The sequence below is a fragment of the Bombus vancouverensis genome, chromosome 9 (genome assembly GCF_051014615.1).
Source record: "Bombus vancouverensis nearcticus chromosome 9, iyBomVanc1_principal, whole genome shotgun sequence".
NCBI classification, from domain to species: domain Eukaryota; kingdom Metazoa; phylum Arthropoda; class Insecta; order Hymenoptera; family Apidae; genus Bombus; species Bombus vancouverensis.
The window spans coordinates 6,019,204-6,040,014 of record NC_134919.1 but is presented as its reverse complement, the minus strand read 5'-3'; the positions used below and the strand labels follow the sequence as shown (position 1 = coordinate 6,040,014).

General features: G+C 27.9%; 3 protein-coding genes across 13 annotated transcripts; 1 reads left to right on the top strand and 2 right to left on the bottom strand.

Moving 5' to 3' along the window:
* Window positions 1–214: 214 nt before the first annotated feature.
* On the bottom strand, window positions 215–10,774 carry Hrb87F (Heterogeneous nuclear ribonucleoprotein at 87F). Of its 9 annotated transcripts, XR_013059206.1 has the most exons (10): window positions 10,604–10,771; window positions 9,444–9,655; window positions 8,968–9,280; window positions 8,613–8,862; window positions 8,279–8,497; window positions 6,802–6,963; window positions 4,791–4,930; window positions 1,236–1,277; window positions 783–901; window positions 215–718 (listed from the first exon to the last, which is right to left on the bottom strand). XR_013059206.1 is itself a non-coding variant. In XM_033346332.2 (7 exons), exons 1-6 carry the CDS (start codon window positions 10,622–10,624, stop codon window positions 6,836–6,838), a joined length of 1,137 nt encoding a protein of 378 aa, XP_033202223.1. In that variant the 5' UTR covers window positions 10,625–10,774; the 3' UTR covers window positions 4,151–4,930; window positions 6,802–6,835. The 9 variants fall into 9 exon arrangements, 3 of the variants coding, with proteins under 3 accessions (XP_033202223.1, XP_033202222.1, XP_033202224.1); XR_013059209.1 differs by lacking the exon at window positions 4,791–4,930 and having other exon boundaries at window positions 10,604–10,773; XR_013059205.1 differs by having other exon boundaries at window positions 783–1,277.
* Window positions 10,775–11,241: 467 nt separating this feature from the next.
* On the bottom strand, window positions 11,242–14,385 carry LOC117163732 (uncharacterized). Of its 3 annotated transcripts, none has more exons than XM_076621551.1 (7): window positions 14,318–14,385; window positions 13,687–14,083; window positions 13,245–13,609; window positions 12,828–13,167; window positions 12,580–12,747; window positions 12,334–12,501; window positions 11,242–12,271 (listed from the first exon to the last, which is right to left on the bottom strand). In XM_076621551.1, the coding sequence occupies exons 2-7, from the start codon at window positions 13,853–13,855 to the stop codon at window positions 11,673–11,675; spliced, it is 1,809 nt and encodes a 602-aa protein (XP_076477666.1). In that variant the 5' UTR covers window positions 13,856–14,083; window positions 14,318–14,385; the 3' UTR covers window positions 11,242–11,672. The 3 variants fall into 3 exon arrangements, with proteins under 3 accessions (XP_076477666.1, XP_076477667.1, XP_033202221.1); XM_076621552.1 differs by lacking the exon at window positions 14,318–14,385 and having other exon boundaries at window positions 13,245–13,432; window positions 13,556–13,609; window positions 13,687–14,208; XM_033346330.2 differs by lacking the exon at window positions 14,318–14,385 and having other exon boundaries at window positions 13,687–14,208.
* Window position 14,386: 1 nt separating this feature from the next.
* Window positions 14,387–20,746, top strand: LOC117163739 (complex III assembly factor LYRM7). Its single transcript, XM_033346340.2, has 5 exons — window positions 14,387–14,525; window positions 19,611–19,683; window positions 19,752–19,822; window positions 20,391–20,472; window positions 20,538–20,746. Exons 1-5 carry the CDS (start codon window positions 14,502–14,504, stop codon window positions 20,654–20,656), a joined length of 369 nt encoding a protein of 122 aa, XP_033202231.1. The 5' UTR covers window positions 14,387–14,501; the 3' UTR covers window positions 20,657–20,746.
* Window positions 20,747–20,811: the final 65 nt, after the last annotated feature.

The window sequence follows — 20,811 nt, the reverse complement described above, 5'->3', positions numbered from 1 at the left end:
CTTTTTATACATATACTGGCGACATATAGCATATTGCTACGTATTATTAAATGGTCACTTAAAATGTAACCGTAATTTGTAACAATAAATAATAGTAATACAAACATTGTAATATTTTTTCATTATTTCAAGATCAAACGCAGGAAGATATAACATATTCCAAGAAAAACATGACAGAAAGGTAGAAGGGTATACATGAAGAAGAACAACCACATACTGAAAAAAGGTTTATTACATTAGAAAAGTTTCCCAAATTACATTGCTGAAAATTAATGTAAATAATTAGTTTTTTTATAATACATAATAATTTAATAATTACGTTATTTAACATCTTTCTTACAATATTGATAAACATGCTTAATGAACCAACGAGTAATCAAACTATAAAAGTTTGTTACTCATCTTTAGGATCTAGCTAATTTTCTTTCACCCCTTGTTATTTTATTCCAGTCTAAAAGTTGAAAATTGATTATTTTATATTATTTTACTTGTGCAAAACATTAGTTTATGTAAAATAGATGTTTCGTAAGAAAACCACTAATCTGTAATACTTAACTATTTATTTTTTTCAAAATTATGATAAAAAATATAAAGAATAAGATTTTATAATAAAGATTTTACCTTTTGCATATTTTTCTCTTTTATATTGAATTTCATTATCCATTTAAATATCAATGCCTTAACATTCTGTAATATTCTTGTACATTTAGTTTACTCTCTGCAATAAATAATCTTTAAGATATAAATAACAAAAAAATATATTTCAAAAAGTTATGACTTACTTGTTCCAATTTGTAACATTTGCTAATTTTTTAAATTGGACACTTATTTTTTTATAAGAGCATGTAATTTCATAAAACTTACTCCTTATTGGTCCATAACTTATTTCCTTTCTAAAAGACTAGTTATAATATATTATATTACATAAACTTCTCAAGGGATAAGCCTGTCACATTCAATAATGGTAAAATTAATTTCAAATTTAGGCACCAAAACTATGACATGTCCACATACTGCATGTAACTCAATTATACTGCACAGAACAGCATAAATTTGTTATGTGACTTTTTAAATATATTAGGTAACTATTAATTTCTATATAAAAAATTTAGATTTGTTTCCCTTATTTTTTGTACCATTAATATAATGTACGTTGTATAATTATGATAATTTTGAATGTTAAATATTATAATAGTATAATTGTAAAATTAAAAAAGCAGTCGATTTCAACTTACCTCCTATGACGAGTGACAACGGTAGCTGTGACACGGAGCGCTCTGAGAGTACCAGCCCAAATGGTAAACCAGAAATTAATGAAAACGAAAGATAGCAGTTAATATACAAGAAGTAAACCAAAAATAATTTCTATCTCTTGCTTATAATTCATATTTAAGCCAAAATAGATCTTTACTATTTAAACATTTATACATTCTTAGCTCGTATTGACATAATAGAATATTATAATTCTTTTATCTCTGATATTTTATATTAATAATGTTTCATTGCCATAAATAATAACTAAAATTTTCAAATATCAAGAAAGATCAACTTCGTAAATAAGAATTTGTCTTTTTACTTAAGTTTTATTTAACATATATAGTAAATAACTTAAAGGGCTATGTACATCCAGATAAGGTCCAAAAGTTAATGTTTTCAAAATATTCTTACAATTTTTTTTAATTTGAACTGTAAGTGATAGTGATGATTATACGATTTGTTCAAATGAGTTCTTTTTGAAGTGTGTCCGAAAATGATATTAAAAATATTTTAATAATCATTCAGCAATAAATTCCCTAATCTTATAACAGAATTGCTTAATGTGTGTCTTATTCACAAATGATGCAACAATCTTAACTTCATTTCCCAATATTTTGCAACACAATCTATGTAACTGTTCAACCTAAGTTTATTCTTCTGTGTGATAATAAATTTATAGAAATAATCTTCAAGATAATTACTTCTTTGCCCTTTAGATGTGTTTAGCCCTTTAATAAATAAATAAATAAAGAAATAAAAGTAAAATAACATATTCTAATCTAATCTTTCATTTGAAAAAATATAATGATTATATTTTAATTAGTTATGCTTAATTGTAAACTATTGTAGTACTCATAATGTTCATTTCCACATGTATAAATTTTTTCCATTTTCTTCCCACCATAGAGTATTAGTATATTGAAAAAGAAATTTATAATTTTACTGATACATATGCTTCATTTTATATGTATATGTTATATACATAGATAAAGCATAATACATACATATGTATATAAAACATAATACATTGTTTGATACGATAAAACAAAACTTGATAATAATATATGAATAATAATTTTTATTTAACTATTTACTCCTTTGTTTTTGTAAAAAGAAATAATCATTAAATCAATAGCATAATCTAATAGAAATATTAAAAAACATTAATATCATGCACAATCTGTCATTTAAAACCCCTATGTCTAAACAAATGAATCTAATATTCCTACCTGTAGTTGTACAACAGAAGCTAGCAAGAAGCCTAGCAAAGCCTAGCCTTGCTGTGTAGTTCAGAATCCCTTTGCTCTGCTACCTGCCCGTTTTTAGTCTCTTCTTTCATTTTCACTCTTCTAACATTCGATACTAGATACTTGCTAGATAATAGATCTAACTAAGAATATTTTCAGGTACTGAAAGCTTAATATACCCAAAAAGTATTACGTACCTACTTAATTGCTTATTCCATTACTACCTAATAATCACGTTTAACGACACAAATCTATTATATAACAATAGTAAAAACAGAAAACACCATGTTACTAAACCTAACAATAACAAACTTAATGTCTGAAAAAAGATAACTGCAGATTAGACCAAACGAATGTATATATTAACTCAAAACTAGTTAAATAAACAAAATCAAAATTCATTTATCTCGGCAATATATAAAAATTTATCTATAATCAGTGCCGTGCAATATCTGAATAAATACTGTGTATGAGATATAATATACTACTGAAAGAGAATTCGAAATTTTATTTATTTCTGTAAATTCATCCAATAAGCAACATAATCATATCTGTCCTTTTTATTTTTATTATCTTTTAACTATTATTTTTAAATACAATCGAAAATTGCAAATGAGAATATAAAACTAATTAAAAAATTTATACTACTTGGTTATAAAATATATTCTGTTATTATTATTATTGTTCTATATTATATTCTTAATACTGCAAAATATAAAATGTATGTTGCATTTATGGTGATGATTACAATCTGTATTGTTTTACAGCCTGATTACAGCCTGTATTGTTTTATGGAATTCAATGAATCATTTAAGAAAGCTTATAGCTCCTATCATTTTTGATTCCCTATAATAATAAAATATAAAAGATATCCATTCTTCATATTTCTTTACTTTCAACTATTAGTTTGAATAAATAAAATTAAAACATGAAATAATATTCCAATTGTACATTTATTACTATTTGCACCACACTGATTAAATAATGTATCTTCCGAAAGTGGATTTAATTAAAAGGGATACGAGATAGAATTAAGTTCCAAATTTATCCATATCTATTAAAAATATGCACACTTCAATTTATTGCTATATTTGGAATATGATCTAGAAACACAATCTCAATGAACATACATATCACGGCAACTAATTATAAAACAATTTAAACTTTCATGAAAAATATTTCGTACATTTTTCGTGACTTTTAATGCTTTATTAGCACATAAGAATATTTATCACAATTTTTTCTTCATAAAGTTGCTCATATTTTTAGCATACAATTTATAATAAAAGACTATGTAAAATATAAGATCGAATGTATCCCTTCATCCATAAATCCATGTTTGTTATACATTATGAAAATTACACAAAATTAGTCACAGATTGTTTATATGTACAAATTGTTTAATACTGTGAATACATATAAATATAAAGCCCTTAGTTGTGCTTCCACTGACTACACAGTTGACGGAAAATACAAGAATGCTTTCTATATATAATATTTGAAAGTTCTCATTAATATCTGTATATAATAACGAAATGTACCCTTATCTAGCTATGTTTTCCCCTATTCCTTTCAGTGATACATATCTTGTACTTTTGACTTATCCTATACTATGGACATTATATTTCATAAATTAAAAAGTAATGTAGAAGGTTCTGGTCATTTTTATTAACTAGCTCTTAAAACATTACAACTTAAATAATTAATTAATCTAGGTAACCTACAAAAATGCTGACTGATATTCGTAATATACCCGGTTCTTTTTCAAAATCATTAATTTCATATTAACATTTCCTTTCATGCATCTTTCCTTTTGTCCTGAGATGTTTAATCTATATAAGAACCACCTTGCGTATAATGAAATAAGTCATCACGATACCAAACCTAGATTCTTACATGCACTGCTATATTGATATATTCCATTAAATTAGAGAAACAATCGTGCTCTCCAATGTCTATTATAAAATCCTAGATCTATAATCATTTTTCAGAGTGTTACAGTAAATATAACAAAATGTTACAAATTTATTATTTGGATGGCACGGATGTATCCCTAGCCATAGTAACTGAATAGTCAAATTAATCCGTATCTTTTTCTCTAACAATGAACATAATTACACGTTAATAATTGTTTCTTTCTTTTTGGATATTATATGTGCCACACAATGAGTTCAGGCACAATCTAAAAAATTGTGATGCAATGTTTTCACATAAATAGTTGAATATGTAAGATATATGCAATAGGTGCTAGATACCAAAAGAAATACAAGTAAAAGCCTCCCTCACTGTGATCTATTAAGATGACGCTTCTCTGTCCTGTATCCTGATTGTCCTGCCTGGTCTTGTCTCTAGCCTTATAGCCCTGCCTGCTCCAATACTAAACAGTACAGAAGTACTGGCGACTAGAAGACAAGTAGTAGGTTCACCTGAGGTTCAAAAGTCATAAATCTATTAGTTCAGATGATTGAAAATACTCAAACTGTAAGAATCTATAAATTTTGAGCTAAAAATCAAATGTCATATAATTATTTACTATTATTTACTATCATTTTAAGAATATTTCCTTACAACATTTCTTGTTATATGACTAACATACAGTATTAAGCAACACATCATTTCAATAGAAATCTTATCAATACAGATAAAATATGAAATTTCTATTAACAGTAAATACAATCATAACTAATAATTAGAATCATTTAACATAAGAAAATCGTCTTCAAACACATAGTTACAACCACTTTTGCAGAAAAAATATAAGTATATCAATATAAATAAGTACTAATTAATGAAGCGTTAATTTGTTATCATTAGTCAATGCATAATATATTTCTCTAAATAAAAATGGATCTAACAAATTATTTAAAATTGTTAAGTAAATAACAAACTGATGTAATTATAAATCAATGCTACTGAAGATATTAATTCCACATAACAAATTATGTATAAATAAAATATATTTAAAATGTGTTTCTCAAATAATTCTCAATAGTATTTCTTGATATCTCATACATTCTATTTTACCTATTAAAGTAAAATAAGTGAAACCTAAACCAAAAAATCATTGTGCACTAATTCTAAATAAGTAATATTTCTTAATTTTCTTACAATAATTTTAAAGCATTAAATGAATACTTTTGTCAATGCATTTAAGTTTAGAAAGTATATTGTATTAATTGAAATGTATATGAAAACAAAATTTCATATCTTATTTAAACATTATTACCTCATATACCGCATGCATTCTCCAATAATTTATTTCGTATAAATTATAATATATATATATTTATATAATAACAGTTTGCCTAAAAACATTTATCTGATACTATATATCTCATCTCATGTATATACATTTTTTTTAATTTTCCTAACGTAATTTTTGCAGTGCACAATTTCGTATATGTAATAAATGTCAATTAAAAACAAATCCATATAACTGCTATATAATTTACATTTACATGATCCCTATATTTTTGGAATTAAAACTACATAATTTGACATTTATAAATAAGCTAACAAACAACAAAATGTTAAAACAAAATATATGGATATTTTTATCGAATATAACATTTAAATAAATCAAATCTGGCTAACAATTCTGTTCTACTACTATTGCCTGTTCTGTTAACCAGAAAATACTTCACTAATATATATAGAAATATTCTATATATAATATGTATATAGAAACTATCTTTGTTTTTAATTTCTACAAAATAAAATAATTTTCTATTTATTTGATAATATTGTAACAAGTACAAATACTTGTACTTCAAAATTTGTATATTAAAAACCCAAGTGCTATTTCAATAAAAAGTATAATTCTATTTTTATAACCGTATCAAACATATATAAAAATTTTAAAGTTTCTTGTATATGTGAACACGCACGCACTTGTGTATACTTTGTAATAAAATAAAAGCCATTGCATCAAAGAACACTCTTTAATACCCATTTATTCTTTCATTTAATTATAACTAATCAGTATTTTGTAAGTAATGGTTCCTGATTGTACTTGATGTATTTATATAATTATGTAAAACATAATAATTGTTTTTACAGTTCAATGAAGCTCTATTTAAAATTACTCAATGCATCTATTAAAAAAGTAAATTAAATCCCGCAAAATACTTATTTATAAAAATAAGTTTTATGTAATATATGTATCACATTACTCCAAATTATGTTCATTTAATATTTCTGATTTCAAAATAGTAATATTATTTAAATATAAGCTAAACATAGTCATTTTAATATATCCTGGAGAAAAGAGAAATAATTATAGTAAAATTTTGCTTACCACGTGAGGGAAGTAACCATGGATAATGTGTATTTTAGTATCTTCTTCCACCACCACCACCTCCTCCCCCCATGTTTCCACCGCCAAGAGAACTACCACCATAGCCTCCTTGATTACCGTATCCACCACCACCACCTCCAGAGTTTCCACCACCCATGGGACCTGAAAAATAAATTGTAAAAGGTTAGTAAAACTGTTTAAAATTACATAAGATTCTATAAGATACCACTTATTTGATAACAATATAATAATTATACAAATCTTACTATCCTAACAATAGTGAGAGATGAAGCGTTTTTAACAAAATTAGATTAAATTATTATTGTACATACAGAATGTAATTAAACGATATTAAATGTAATAAGCATTTTACAATCTAATATTTATACTTATTTAAATAAAAAAAAGAAACTACATAGAAATGATAATGTAATATTCAATATTTATAAAAATAATTATTTCTACGATAAGATACCTTTATAAAATAATAATTTAGCATATTATGAGCAAACTCAATTCGAACAGAATAAAGGAAATGGACAAAGGCGCTCCTTCTCACTGCAACATCGCGCCTTATGTCTTAATCTAACTTGTATCAAAAATATACTTATTCAATTTCTTTAATTGTAGTGTTTTCCAAATAACATTAAATTCACTTGTTGAATGTTATTATTAACATTAACTGTAATTAGGATTAATCTTACCGCGCTATGTAATTAATTATTGAATATCTATTAATATCGCAATGATATGTGAACTTTACAAGAGAATCACACGAGTGTTGCATATCAACTTCAATAATACTCTGTATGTAGGTAGAAAACAAAAAATATGTAATAAATGTTCATCTATTAATGTAAGCTTTCAATTCATAAAATACTTAACAATTAACACATTCCATGTACTGATACATGGTGCGGTTATATTACCGTTTTAGGCAAGATAATACTCTAGTAATAGTAATGGTCACAAACAGCAGCGAATCATAAGAAATACACAATCATGGTTGCACCAAGTACTTATTAGTGTCTATAAATTCAATAATATCAAGAAAATGAAAAAATTCTATGTAAACTCGTATTCTATAATCCTACTTTCAAATGAAGTGAGATATTTTATATAAAAGTTTAAATTTTAATGTTGTTAAGTAACCTGCTAGATAATAAATTTCTGCACTAATTGTACGGATAATCGAATATTTGTAAAATATTTTTTAATTCTCTACTTACGAAGTTTAACTGTAATCGATATATTACACTTCGTCTGTGAATACTTAATTAGTAATAAAATATTATAAAATTGTACTAATTATAAGCTGAACGCTCCTTGTGCAACTTGTTACGGTTATCAACAATAGTATATCACATATACTATAATATAATTAAAATACGTTATCACAACTAATAAATGCAAATCTACGAGTAGTTGCTCAAGGCACGTAACAGACGCGTTGGCTTTTGAGAAGGACAGAAGCAACCTTGTCCACCAAAGGGTGGTAGCCATCTCGAGTCTCCAGACTGTCGGCCACTAGGACCCATATTAATACCATAGGGTGCAGGTCTTCCTCCAGAGTTGAAATTATTCCGTACTGGACCACCGCCATAGCCTTGCTGGTAACCTCCGCCAAAGTTATCGTTGCTCCAATTTCCGCCACTATTATATCCACCTTGACCTCCTTGACCTCCCCAGCCACCTCCTTAAAAATAACGTTTATTAGTATTTTGTACAAACTTAATGTACTATAATATATTATTAATCAATATATTAATGTAATACTTAGTAAAATGGGAAAAGTATATCTTTCTGCGAACCTTTACCTTGATTCTGATTCTCCCAAGGGCCGTTACCGCCCCAACCTCCTTGATTACCTCCACTATAACCACCTTGATTACCACCATTATTCCAATCTCCACCACCTCCACTTCCTCGACCTCCCCAATTACCGCCACCCTGATTGCCACCACGAGGTCCTCTTCCTACATTCTGTCCTCCTCTGCTACCACCGCCACCACCACCACCACCACCTCCTGATGCAGAAGCCATCTCTGCCTTGCTTAAAGCCTATAAATGTTTAATAAAATCATAAATCATAAATGTATAATAAAATCTGAGAATTTACAATGCTTCTTCAAGTCTAAATAAATAATATATTAATATAATTCTTACCTTTTTAACGTCTACGTGCTTGCCACGTATTTGATGATTGCGTTGCAAACAAATTTTGTCCACAGGATCATAATCATCAAATTCAACAAAACCAAAACCACGTTTTTTGCCAGTTTCCTTATCTGTTACAATGCTAATTGAATTTATGCTACCATAACTTTGGAAATATTGTCTAAGATCTTCTTCTTCGTGATCATCTTTTAAACCACCTACAAATAATTTCTTTACTGTTGCTCCAGCTTCAGGTCTACCAATTTCTTGTCTAGGAACAGCTCTTTTAGGTTCAACTACACGTCCATCAACTTTATGTGGTCTATAATTTGAAATAACAAAAAAGAAAAATATAAACGTATATATTATTATGCATTTCACTTTTGTTATTCCAAGCAATTTAGTATTAACACATTATTAGTTTTAATACTTAAAACATAAATATATGGATTATATTAAATTGTTGTAATTTTATAAAATACAACCTTGCATTTTGAGCATCATCTACCATATGTGCACGAGAATAAGTAATAAATCCAAATCCTCTGGATCGTTTTGTTTTAGGATCTTTCATAACAACTACGTCTACAATTTCCCCCCATTTTTCAAAATGTTTCTTTAAAGAATCATCTGTAGTTCTATAATCCAATCCACCAATAAATAACTTCCTAACATGTTCAGGTTCATTTTTTCCATCCTGAAATAAAAGATATCATTAGAAGTAAAAAAATAAAATGTTATAAGTATTATAATTATTATTGTCTTTATTAACATATTAGTTCCAAAATTACTTCAAGTTACCTAAAAATATTGCAATAAAAAAATAAATTTCAAAATTCATATAATATTTAATTACTACATATGTATATATGACTTACTAAATATCAATTATTAAGAGGTTAAGCTTTACTAACATTCTAATCTTTTGTATTACAAGCTACATTCCTTTTCTTGTAAAATATTGTATATGTTACTATCATGACTTTTAACGGATTCTATTAATTTATGTAATATAAATGTAATAAATAACTTAGTAATAAATAACTAATAATAAATTACAAATAATGTACAAATTATAAAATAAATAATTTATAGTAATGTAAGAAACTAATAACAGATGCCCTATTAATAAATTTTAAACGTTGCAACAATTTTATTGAAAAATAATATAATAGGATATATTTCGTAAGACTGAGGTCAGTAAATCTTAAATGGCGTAGCGTCAGTGAACGCCATGCTATAAAAGAACGACAGAAATACTTCTTTGCGTATTATTTATATCAAAACAACAAAGTAATAAATATTCCAGCATTTTCATAATACTATTTGCGATATTTAATTAATTTTTATATTAAAATTACTCTGGTAGTTCATTTATTGTAAGAAATCATAAAGGACCTTCAACAAGTCACAAAGTCTACAAAGAATATAATAAATTATACATATAAAACAAACAATAAAGATTTTACAAAAACTTAATAATAAGTAACAGCATCACGCATTATACAGTATACGTATGTATAAGGACGGCAAAGTGAAAAACTAATTAAGTCTAGGTACATACTCTTATCTTTATACATATCACTCTTACAAATGATAAACTATTTTTTCCAAGACAAAAATTAATTTATAAGCTTTTACTTACATCATGTTCCATTTTAACCATTTTCGATAATTTTAAATGGTCAAATATCCTTCTTCACTACAGAATACACAAAGAACCTCAGTAAACTTGTGTGTGAGAAATGGAGATCGCGCACGTCGGTCGATCGATTACTATTCCTTTCAAATGCTTGTGTGAACCCCAAATGCGCAAACTGCCATACAAAATATTACAGTATGCGCAAACCTTGTATTATTTATTAATTTATTGTTTTAGTAAGAATTTTTCAGAATATTAGGATTAAATATTATCTAGAAAAATTGTATGCATTAATTGACATATTCCTTAATATGTATTAATTACTTATGTTAAAAGAAATTATAAATCATTTTTGTCGTATTATACATTGTCTTACATAAAAAATAAAAATCATGTATTGGTAAATTGATTATTTTATGTTATATGATTACATTACGTAATTATATATTTATGCGTATAAATTATATACATTCTTGGTTAAAACTACGTCTTTTCTTGTAAAATATAATAAAATAAATATGCAGCGTTTATACATACAGCGCCGGAAATGTCGACCGTCATTAGATCAAACTACGTACAAATGGCGGTTACAATGAGAAACTGACTTTTTTCAAAATTTACTGTATGAAATTAAACTGTAATTATATAATAATTACTTTTATTACTATATTCCTTACATTCCAAGGATTACAGTGGTTAAATAAAATATTTAAGATTTTCTGGCAGTGAAATATTATATATTATCTAAAATTATCTCATGCCAGCTCATACATAACTTTCGTCCACACCCTTTATATTACTACACGTGTATAATATTTATATATTGTATATAATAATGTACATATATAAATTTCTATAAAATGTTTCAATATTTGCAAAATTTATTTACTTTTAATTATTCCTTTTAATATTACTTATATACACTTTCTTAAATTATTTGCTATTATCTTAAATTTTCTATTTGATATCTTTACCCTTATAAATTTGTTGTTTTATATTATGTGTAAAACCTGTTTGTATATATCTGACTTTTGAATAAAATTTTAGTGTAGTATTTTTTGTGAGTAAAATACTACTGGTTAGAATTTGTGCGAGAAATTTGATTTACAAAGGCAGGATATGGTTTGTCTGTACAATTCAAACAATTTCTAAGAAAATAATTATGACTTGACGCATTTTGTGGGTATAACTTTTCCTCAATACGTTTATTTATTACCACTGCTTCAGCAAGAGGTATTGGTTCTGTATACGTAAATGTCTTTTTTTTGGTATCAGACTTATCATCTAGTTTTTTAATATTAATTGGTCCATTAATAACAGAAACTGCATTACTCACTTCATTGGTAGTTCTTATAACAGGTGTGATGTTACCCATTGAATCTAATCTAGAACTGATTTGGTCACATGAACTTATGCAAACCACTGATACTTTAGTTGGAGTTTTTGGTAATAAATTGGAAGCAATTTTTTGTGTCTTTTTTGTCGTTTGTTTTTGTTTAGAATTCAACTGTTTGGCTTTTGTTAATTTTATTTCGGTTTCAAGAATTGTACTCTGTATCTTATTATTACTAAAAGATGGACTTTCTGGATGATGATGTCTAATATGTCTGTGTAAATTATCTTTCCTTCTAAACACAGTTTCACAGAATTTGCAAGAGAATGGCTTTTCATCTAAAATAAATTTTATACATCATTGTAATATGATATATCATATTTTGTTTAGTATGACATACCTGAATGAACTGTCAAATGACGTCTTAATTCACTTTTAGATAAAAATACTCTACTACAGTGTGCACATGAGAATGGTCTATCTTTTCCATGTATCTTTTTATGACGAATTAACAATGATTTATCTTTGAAGCTTTTATTGCATTGATCACATACATATGGCCTTTCATCTATTAATAAAACAAAGCTGATAAATTTAAGATAACTTAATAGTTGCTTAATGTTTTTTTCTTTGTATAATTACTTACTAGAATGTGTTTTTAGATGACGTTTTAAATTGGTTAACATTCTGAAAGTTTTTTCACATGCTTTACAAGAATATGTGGATGTTCCATTATGTGTATCTAAGTGATTTTTTAAATCATCTTGTTTGGAATACCTTTTATCACATTTAGGACATGTAAATTGTTTTTCCCCTAAAATTAAATTATTGATATTTTAATAAATCTAAATAATGTAAACAAAATGCTTGTATTGTATTATAAAAACTGAATACCATGTGAATACATGTGCCTATTAAGCTTATTTTGCTGAGGAAATGCTTTGTCACAAAGATTACATTTATATGGTTTGTATCCTCTATGAATTCTTTCATGATATTCAAAATGAGACCTTTTAATGAAACTTCTATCACAAAAAGAACATTGATAAGGTTTAATGCCAGTTATACAAGCATCATGATAACATTTTCCTTTCTTGTTTCGAAAAATTTTACTACATATATTGCATTTATACTTTTCTGGTGTCCCTGGTATCACAGTAATATGATTACGATCATGAGATTTTATTGATTTACTTTTTAACTTCTCTTTTTTTGAATATTCTGTTTTAACTTCCTGTAGAATTTTTTAGTATATATATAAAATATGACGACTTTTAAATATGATATATAGATTATAGAGGGTATACTTACCCCATTGAAAATTTCTGATGTTTTATTGCTAGGTGATTTTACTACTACATTATTACTTAAATGTGGATACACATTTAGAAGTATATTGTTCGATTCTATGTTTGAAATATATAGTTTGTTTGGCACAACATTGTTTTTAATCTCTGTTGTAGAAGATTTATGTATCTCCTTTGTTTTATTAAATACATCTTCAGGATATAATTCATAGTTATTTATATAATCGACAGAAATCAATTCAATATTATTTGCTTTGAGTTTGGAATTTTTATTAATAACTAATTCCAAGGGTAATACGTCATTACATATATTACCTTTATCAGAAGTAGAAGCATTATTTAATATTTTTTTTTCTGAAGGAGAGCAATCTAAAGCAAAATATAAAATAATTAATAAACTTATTATAATTGTTAATATTAAATATGAAATGTTATAAATTTCCTACCATAATTTCCGATATTTTGTATACAATGCTCATTTATACAAATTTTGCAACCTTGTTCTTCATATATTAAACACATACGACATTTAATGTGTCCGCAATTATCTTTCACAAGTCTTGTACGTGATGTATTTATTATTTGTCTACAACTTGGACATTCTTTGTTCATCATAAGTATTTTTATTTCCAAACAGAATAGAATACTTTATTTGTTGGTAAATATAATCTTATTAATTATATTAAATCTAATTTTTTTCTTTCATGTATGTACGTTTGTTTGCTTTCTATCGCGTTTCTTAAAATCTAGTGTATCAAATACACATACTAACATCTGATTTATATTGTGCATATAACATTTTTATTCCATTCACATTTTAACAATAAATATAGTTAGAAAGTTCTATAAGAAATACGTGAGATATATATATTATTTATTTCATATAAATATTTATATTTTAATCTATTTTAAAAATAGGTTAAGGTAAATTATAGGTTCACATTCAAGAAGGCAGTATACATGAAAAAGACATTTTACAAAAATAACAATTTAAAAAAAATAGTAATTTAATATTTTGGAATATAAATTTAATCTGGGTGCAATTTAATATTAATAAGAGACATTACTTATACACACATATATATTTAATATAAATATGATGATGATGTAAATACACTAGTGCTGCCTCAAATAGAGGAATATTTAACCTCACTATCAATCAAAGTTTTTAATTCGAAGATTTGGCTTTGCTGAATTATTTTTGTCATTAAAATAAAAATTTACGTTATACTTATCAATAGTTTCCTTTTACATTAAAGGCATGGGAGATAATCTGCGACTGAAGGTAATGTTTGTCAATCAACACTCTTTTAACATTATTTTGAAGGTTATGATTCAATCATTCGGTGATTTCTTTATTTATTTATATTTGGAACATTTCAATTTCATGTAGGTAATTTCGTAAATAGTTTAAGTAATATATCAAGTAATTTGAAAAGTTAATAGTACTATGTTAGTGGTCAATTTTTCATTCTTGTTTGATTATATATATAAATATAAATAGAGAAAAATTTTTATGTAGATAATAAAAAGGATAGCTTTGTTTAAATAAACGCTAGTTTAATGTACCTATGTATTTATTTATTAATATATAAAACAGCAATTCTTTGATGAGATATTACAAAATTTACCATATTTGAGCTATTGTAATCTGGTAAAATTATTATGTTATAGCTATTATAGCTAACAAATATGGGGTTAATTGGATACATTCATCAGGACAATTAAAAAGGCATGCTCATCATTAATAAAATTTATGTCAAATTATATTCGGACTGTCCATTACATTAAGTTAAAGTAATTCATTAAAAGATTTTCCAAGCTTTTTGTAAAACAATAAATACAATGGACAAGGAAGAAAGATCTCTAAGTTAAATCAAATTTTATAATAATACCTACAGTGTGTGGTTTTAATTTAATTAGAAAAATATTACTAGTATGTTAATGAAATTTCCATTAACGAAAAATCAAAGATAAAAATATTTCGTTGCATTAGTGTCGTTTTACTAATACGAAGGCGATACGGGCTTGAAAGGAAAGCTGCTGGGCTATAGAAGGGATAAAACTTGAACTTACAACATGCAATCTTTTGCATGTAAAGGATCTTTACTGTAACTTCACTTACTGCTTTAATAGATTTGCATTATCCGCTAATGTTAATTTTTTACCATTTCTCTGCATTTGTTGTAGGATCCTGATTTTATTGGTAAGAAGAGTTTAGTCGTTTATTATAACATTCATTTATTACAGTATATGCCAGTACATGTCAATTTCCATTTTTTCATATTTCATTCTTTTTGATGCCAATTAATTATTTGTATTAGGATTTCCTAAATACGAATATGACAACTAATGCGAATATTGAGAACGCTAGAAACAAGATTCTGGCGGCAAGCGACAAAAGAAGATAAATCGAGTAGTACATATATAGTGAAAATTACTGAACTGTTCGGAATTCGGGAACTTAGCGAAATAGAGACGAGTTTTTCAAGCTCCTTGTATTTTGTCGATAATGACGCATGTAAAACAGAACGAGTAAAGAAAGGAAAAAGATAAGAAGTAGTCGGCAGAGTTGAAAACATTGATGAGAAAACACTATTGCAACGACGACTATAAAAATAATTTCAAATAATTAAATAATTACTATGAGGTAATATACAATATTCTAAATTATCTATGATAAAAATGTATTATTTTGATTTCTATAATTACATTTTACCAACTGATATGAATTCTTAATCAGTCGGTATCTTTCTTAGGCTTTTTAACTAAGGCAGACGTACGCCCATTGAGGAACTTTTTCATTTCCAATTCCTTTGCATATATTCCCAATTAGTATCTAGATAATTTTCTTTTCTCCTTTTATTGTTACTTTTTACTAGTCTTTAATGTCTAAAAGAAGTAATTTTAAAGCCTGTATCATTAACACTAAACCTACCGACACTTCGTGTATACCTATTACTACCGTGTGTTATCAAAATGACCGGTGATTAAAGAAGTAATAGTTTCTATGATTTAATTTAGATAATGGTTAATTTATAACCGAATGTATATAAAATGATGATCTTTCATAAAATTTCGTCCAAATTTACTTTTGTTTAATTTCAATTATAGACTTAAATAAAATTACACTCTTATTTATATAGAGATATATCTTATTCAACTCAGCTGTATTTTTTACAAATTATCTTATTATCAAATGTACATTTGCCGCATACATATTTCCCGCATCTTAGACAAATTTTGTAACATTTACAATTTTTTATTCGACAAGACTTTTGCAGTAATGAATCTGAACTTGTTGATAGTTTTATTGCATGGTTTCTTCCCGCGATTCTTTATACGAAAGTAATGTATGCACCAGATTTATAACAATTTTGTGAATTCTCTATAAATCGGCGCCATACTGTAGATATCTTTGGAAATTTATTGGTTCCTAAACGTTGGCTTCTTTAACTCTTCTTATCAAATCGCGAGAAACCTCATAATTTCAGCAAAGTTATTCCTGCTCATTGTTTTTGAAAAAAATGCAGGTCTCCAAATTTTATTCCACAAATATGAGATCTAAATTTTTTGCTTGATATGCATCGCGGGTATATAGCAGAGCAATAAATGCATCTAGTTTTGTTGCATCTAGCACCCTCTTAGTCCCTAATACTTTAAATGCTTCTTCTTCCTGTCCTTTCATTATATGCCGTTTAGCACATCCCTAAAATTATTATGAACTGATGTCCTGCCAGGTTTGGGACTTGCACCTATTTCTTTCCAAACTGTCCCATCGGGCCCAGTTTCAATATGTAGGTTCTCTACATCAGTCTCACTCTTTGCTGTCAACATTAATTTATTTCCTTTTTGTCCTGGAGGTGAACGCGTATTTATAAATAATATTCAACTCTGATTGGTTGTAAATAACTTTTCATGTGTTTCCATGCCGTTTTCAGTTGCTGAAGTTTTTTATTCATCGCACACTGAACAATCTTCTTCTATGTCCGTTATTGTTTTTTATAATTTTTTTGTGAAGTCGACATTTATAGCGTAAATATTTATCACAGAATAACACCATGTACGAAATACAAAATTATTGTCAAATTTGATATGCTTTACTTTTCTTTTTATAACAGCTTTATAAAAGCTTTGAGATGCTTTCTGTTTGACTTTTAGAGATAACAAGTTTAGATGTCGACTGATTGACTAACAAACTGAAATGTATTCTGGTTAAAAGGACGATAGCAAGTAAGAATATGATCTGCGACGGCGATATTTATACGAAAATATTGATGAGTATTGGCCGTTCTCCACCAACGGTTACTCAAGGGTAAAGTTGGGAAAAACCTACTTTTTCTGTGTTTTATCGCAATGAGCAATAACCCTAAGAAACTCCTCGACTTTTAAAATGTTTGTAACAATGGACCGTAAAAAATGTTTAATTTTATGGCAGTTCCTTAGGATTATTATGGGCCTGAGTTGATATGTCTTGAAAGCTGGTGGTCATCTTGATCGAGGGATAAATTATGATTTATGACAAGATTACGGGCGTAACAGTTGTTATTACTGATTTTGTTTGTCATCTGACCTTGTAACTAAAATATTTTGTCGGCCAGTCAAATTGACTGAATACAATTTTTTCTTAGAAAAGAAAAAAGCAAACTAAAAGTGAATACTGAAAAATATATTGTATGCATGTTTCAGGAAAAGTCAGAAATTATGAAGCTATATGATAACGTTTAAATATGGTTAAATTTGTAGAAGTTTGAAAACGGTCAATTTGAACGGCGCTGGTAGGTTTAGTGTTAATATTTTTATATATCAACATAAACTGTCTCAATATAAATTTGTAAGGCGTTATAAATGGTCCAGTTTCTCTTCCGAAAATTGAAAATATTAGATATCCCAAAAATTGAAAGAATTGTTTATGGATTTAACTTACTGTTATATTCTTATATTCTGTGATTATTGACATCGAGATTACGCACGTTAGAGCAATAGACTGTAATGATATATTGTAGATAATACTGCTTATAATAGAATAAGATATTTCTTTACGGCTGATGAACAATTTGAAGGTGTTGCTGAAACCTGGAGTAAAAATCTTTCCAGACAATTACTAAAATTAAAAAATATAAGTTTTTATGCAAAAAAAGTAATTTACACCTTTCCCCAAAATTTCTTCGTGAAATGTTAATTACTTAACAGTTGCAGCAGTTTCCTCCAGTGTAACGCTGTTGAAAAGTGTTACGCCGGGAGACTCTCAGCCTGGCCCAGGTCACACACCGCGGGCCAGACGGACACCAGATGTCCGCTCTTCCGTACGGCGTATCCTCAATAGCCTTAAGCATCCGTCATAAACCTGAGTCACTTGCCTGCTAAGGTCCTTCAAACAAACATCTGTTTCCGAGGAATTTCTCGAGACTATTGTCTACCACGGCTTAACTAAGGAAAGTTGGCTTTTCGCACGTACGCTGCAACTGTCCTCCCACTAACCACTTTCTCTCGAGGGCGGTTAAGACCCTTCGTTTAACCAATTAGAAACGAAGCCTATTCCCTCACTCTCCTAAATAACATCGGCACCAACAAATCCGATGGTCCCGTGCGCTAGACACACCCATCCTTAGCTTTCCTTCGACACATCATCGTCTCCCAGTACTGTACGGATTTCACATCCTTCGAACGGTCAACATCCTTCGAGCGGGTAGACACACCCGCAGATCAGTCACTCACTCATCTCGTACACACGCACCAGTGTAACTATCCTCGTTATAAGTTGTGGAATAAACGGTGAAATATAACTTACTACTGTGTCAAATTCAATCAACCACCTCTGTTATCTTAACCGAAACAGGGGAACGACTACTTCGCGGCGTCGATTCAACGAATCGTAGCGAGAATTTACGCCTCTCGCTGACGCGTTTTCCTCGCGACCGCGTCTCTCCGCGAACGGTCGTAACAAAAAGGAAGAACGCGAAATCGCCGCATACCCAAATCGTCAAGTGCTGCTCCAAACGCCTTGTTGTCAATGTGTTGATGGAAATTTTGTAAAGATATTTGTTAAACTTTCGTTTGACTGAAAGAGGTTGAGGCTAAACATTATATAGTTTAGTGGTTTCCAACTTCTCTTTCATGCTTGCTTGCTGCCCTTTCCTGCATTTATCGTTGTCGACAAAATATGTAGTATTTATTTATTAAGAGCTTGGAAAATCGTGTCTCACGCGTTAGTTGTTTTAATCTAATTTTGAATCTCGAAAGGTTACTAGATATGAGATACGTTTTATAACAGCAAAATTTCGTATCTGTGCAATAAAATCTCAGTAAGTGTATAACGAAAAATAAATAATTGTTTATTTATATTTAGTAGATTATTTGTCTCCTTTAGGTATTACGCACATTTAAAAAGCTGCATCGTACGCGAATGGAAACTTTTCAAGGTGATGACCATGCATTACAAGGTACAAATATTTTAACATAGTTATTAAATATTCTTTGAATGCGTAATATTTGGATAAATGTTACTTAGTTACAAGGAATAAGTTAAACGAAGAGTACAAAAAGTACAAAAATGTCACAAACCCAGCTGCTATTGAAGAGGTAAAATTTTGATTTAGAAGTATTATATACGATGGTATAAGCCGATACAAGTCACGGAATCATAAAGGGATTTAGAAAAACGATGGAAATGCTTATTTTCGGGATATAATACGATATAAATTCGTTAAGTATGCGAACAAGTTTGGGGACTATTAATTCTCTTTATTCTCTTCACTTAGGAATTTCGTAGGATGTGCTTTGATATTTTGTTATGGATTTGTGTGAGCAGGAAGGTTAAATGTTTAATGTACAATTTTTTTTATAAAGTACAGGATAGTTTACGGCATGAAAAGTTATAGTCTTCTCGACGATTATTACTGCATGCCCCGTCGTTTAGGTTGCCCAATATTCCTTTGTACAGAGAAGGTTGCCGCGTTTCAGGCAACCAATTTCACCATTTTTCCTAATGTTAATGATTAATGAATATAATCTCAAACGCAATTATTTTATTCTTTGTTTTCGTCTTATCTTGGCTTGTTGAAGCACCTCTTATATTTTCTACTGCTTAACCATGCAAAATAAAAGAAAAAAGATATTTAATATAAATGTTAAATGAATATTGTTTTAGCTAAACAAATTTGCTGAAGAAGTAGAACACGAACTACGAACAACAGTAATTCAAGCAGTTGAAACAAAGCCTGGAACTTTCGGTAATATTCTAAAAATATAAATAATTTATATTATTTCTTTCCAACTTAGTTTCATAATGTTCTAGAATTACGTCTTACAGCTGATAAATTGATAGATAGTGTACCTTACAAGGATGAGGAATGTCATAGTAGTAATAAAAATGCAGATCTAAGTATACCCACTTCAAAAGATAAACCAAAATAGTAATTGCAAATGTAAAATAAATTCTGATTTTGTAATATGTTAGATAATTAAGTCTAGAATAAAAAGAGAATGTGTTGCTTTATGAAAAAATATGCTGATGTAATTAATTATTTAATATTGTCCTTTCTAATACTTAATGATTATTTTCAACACTT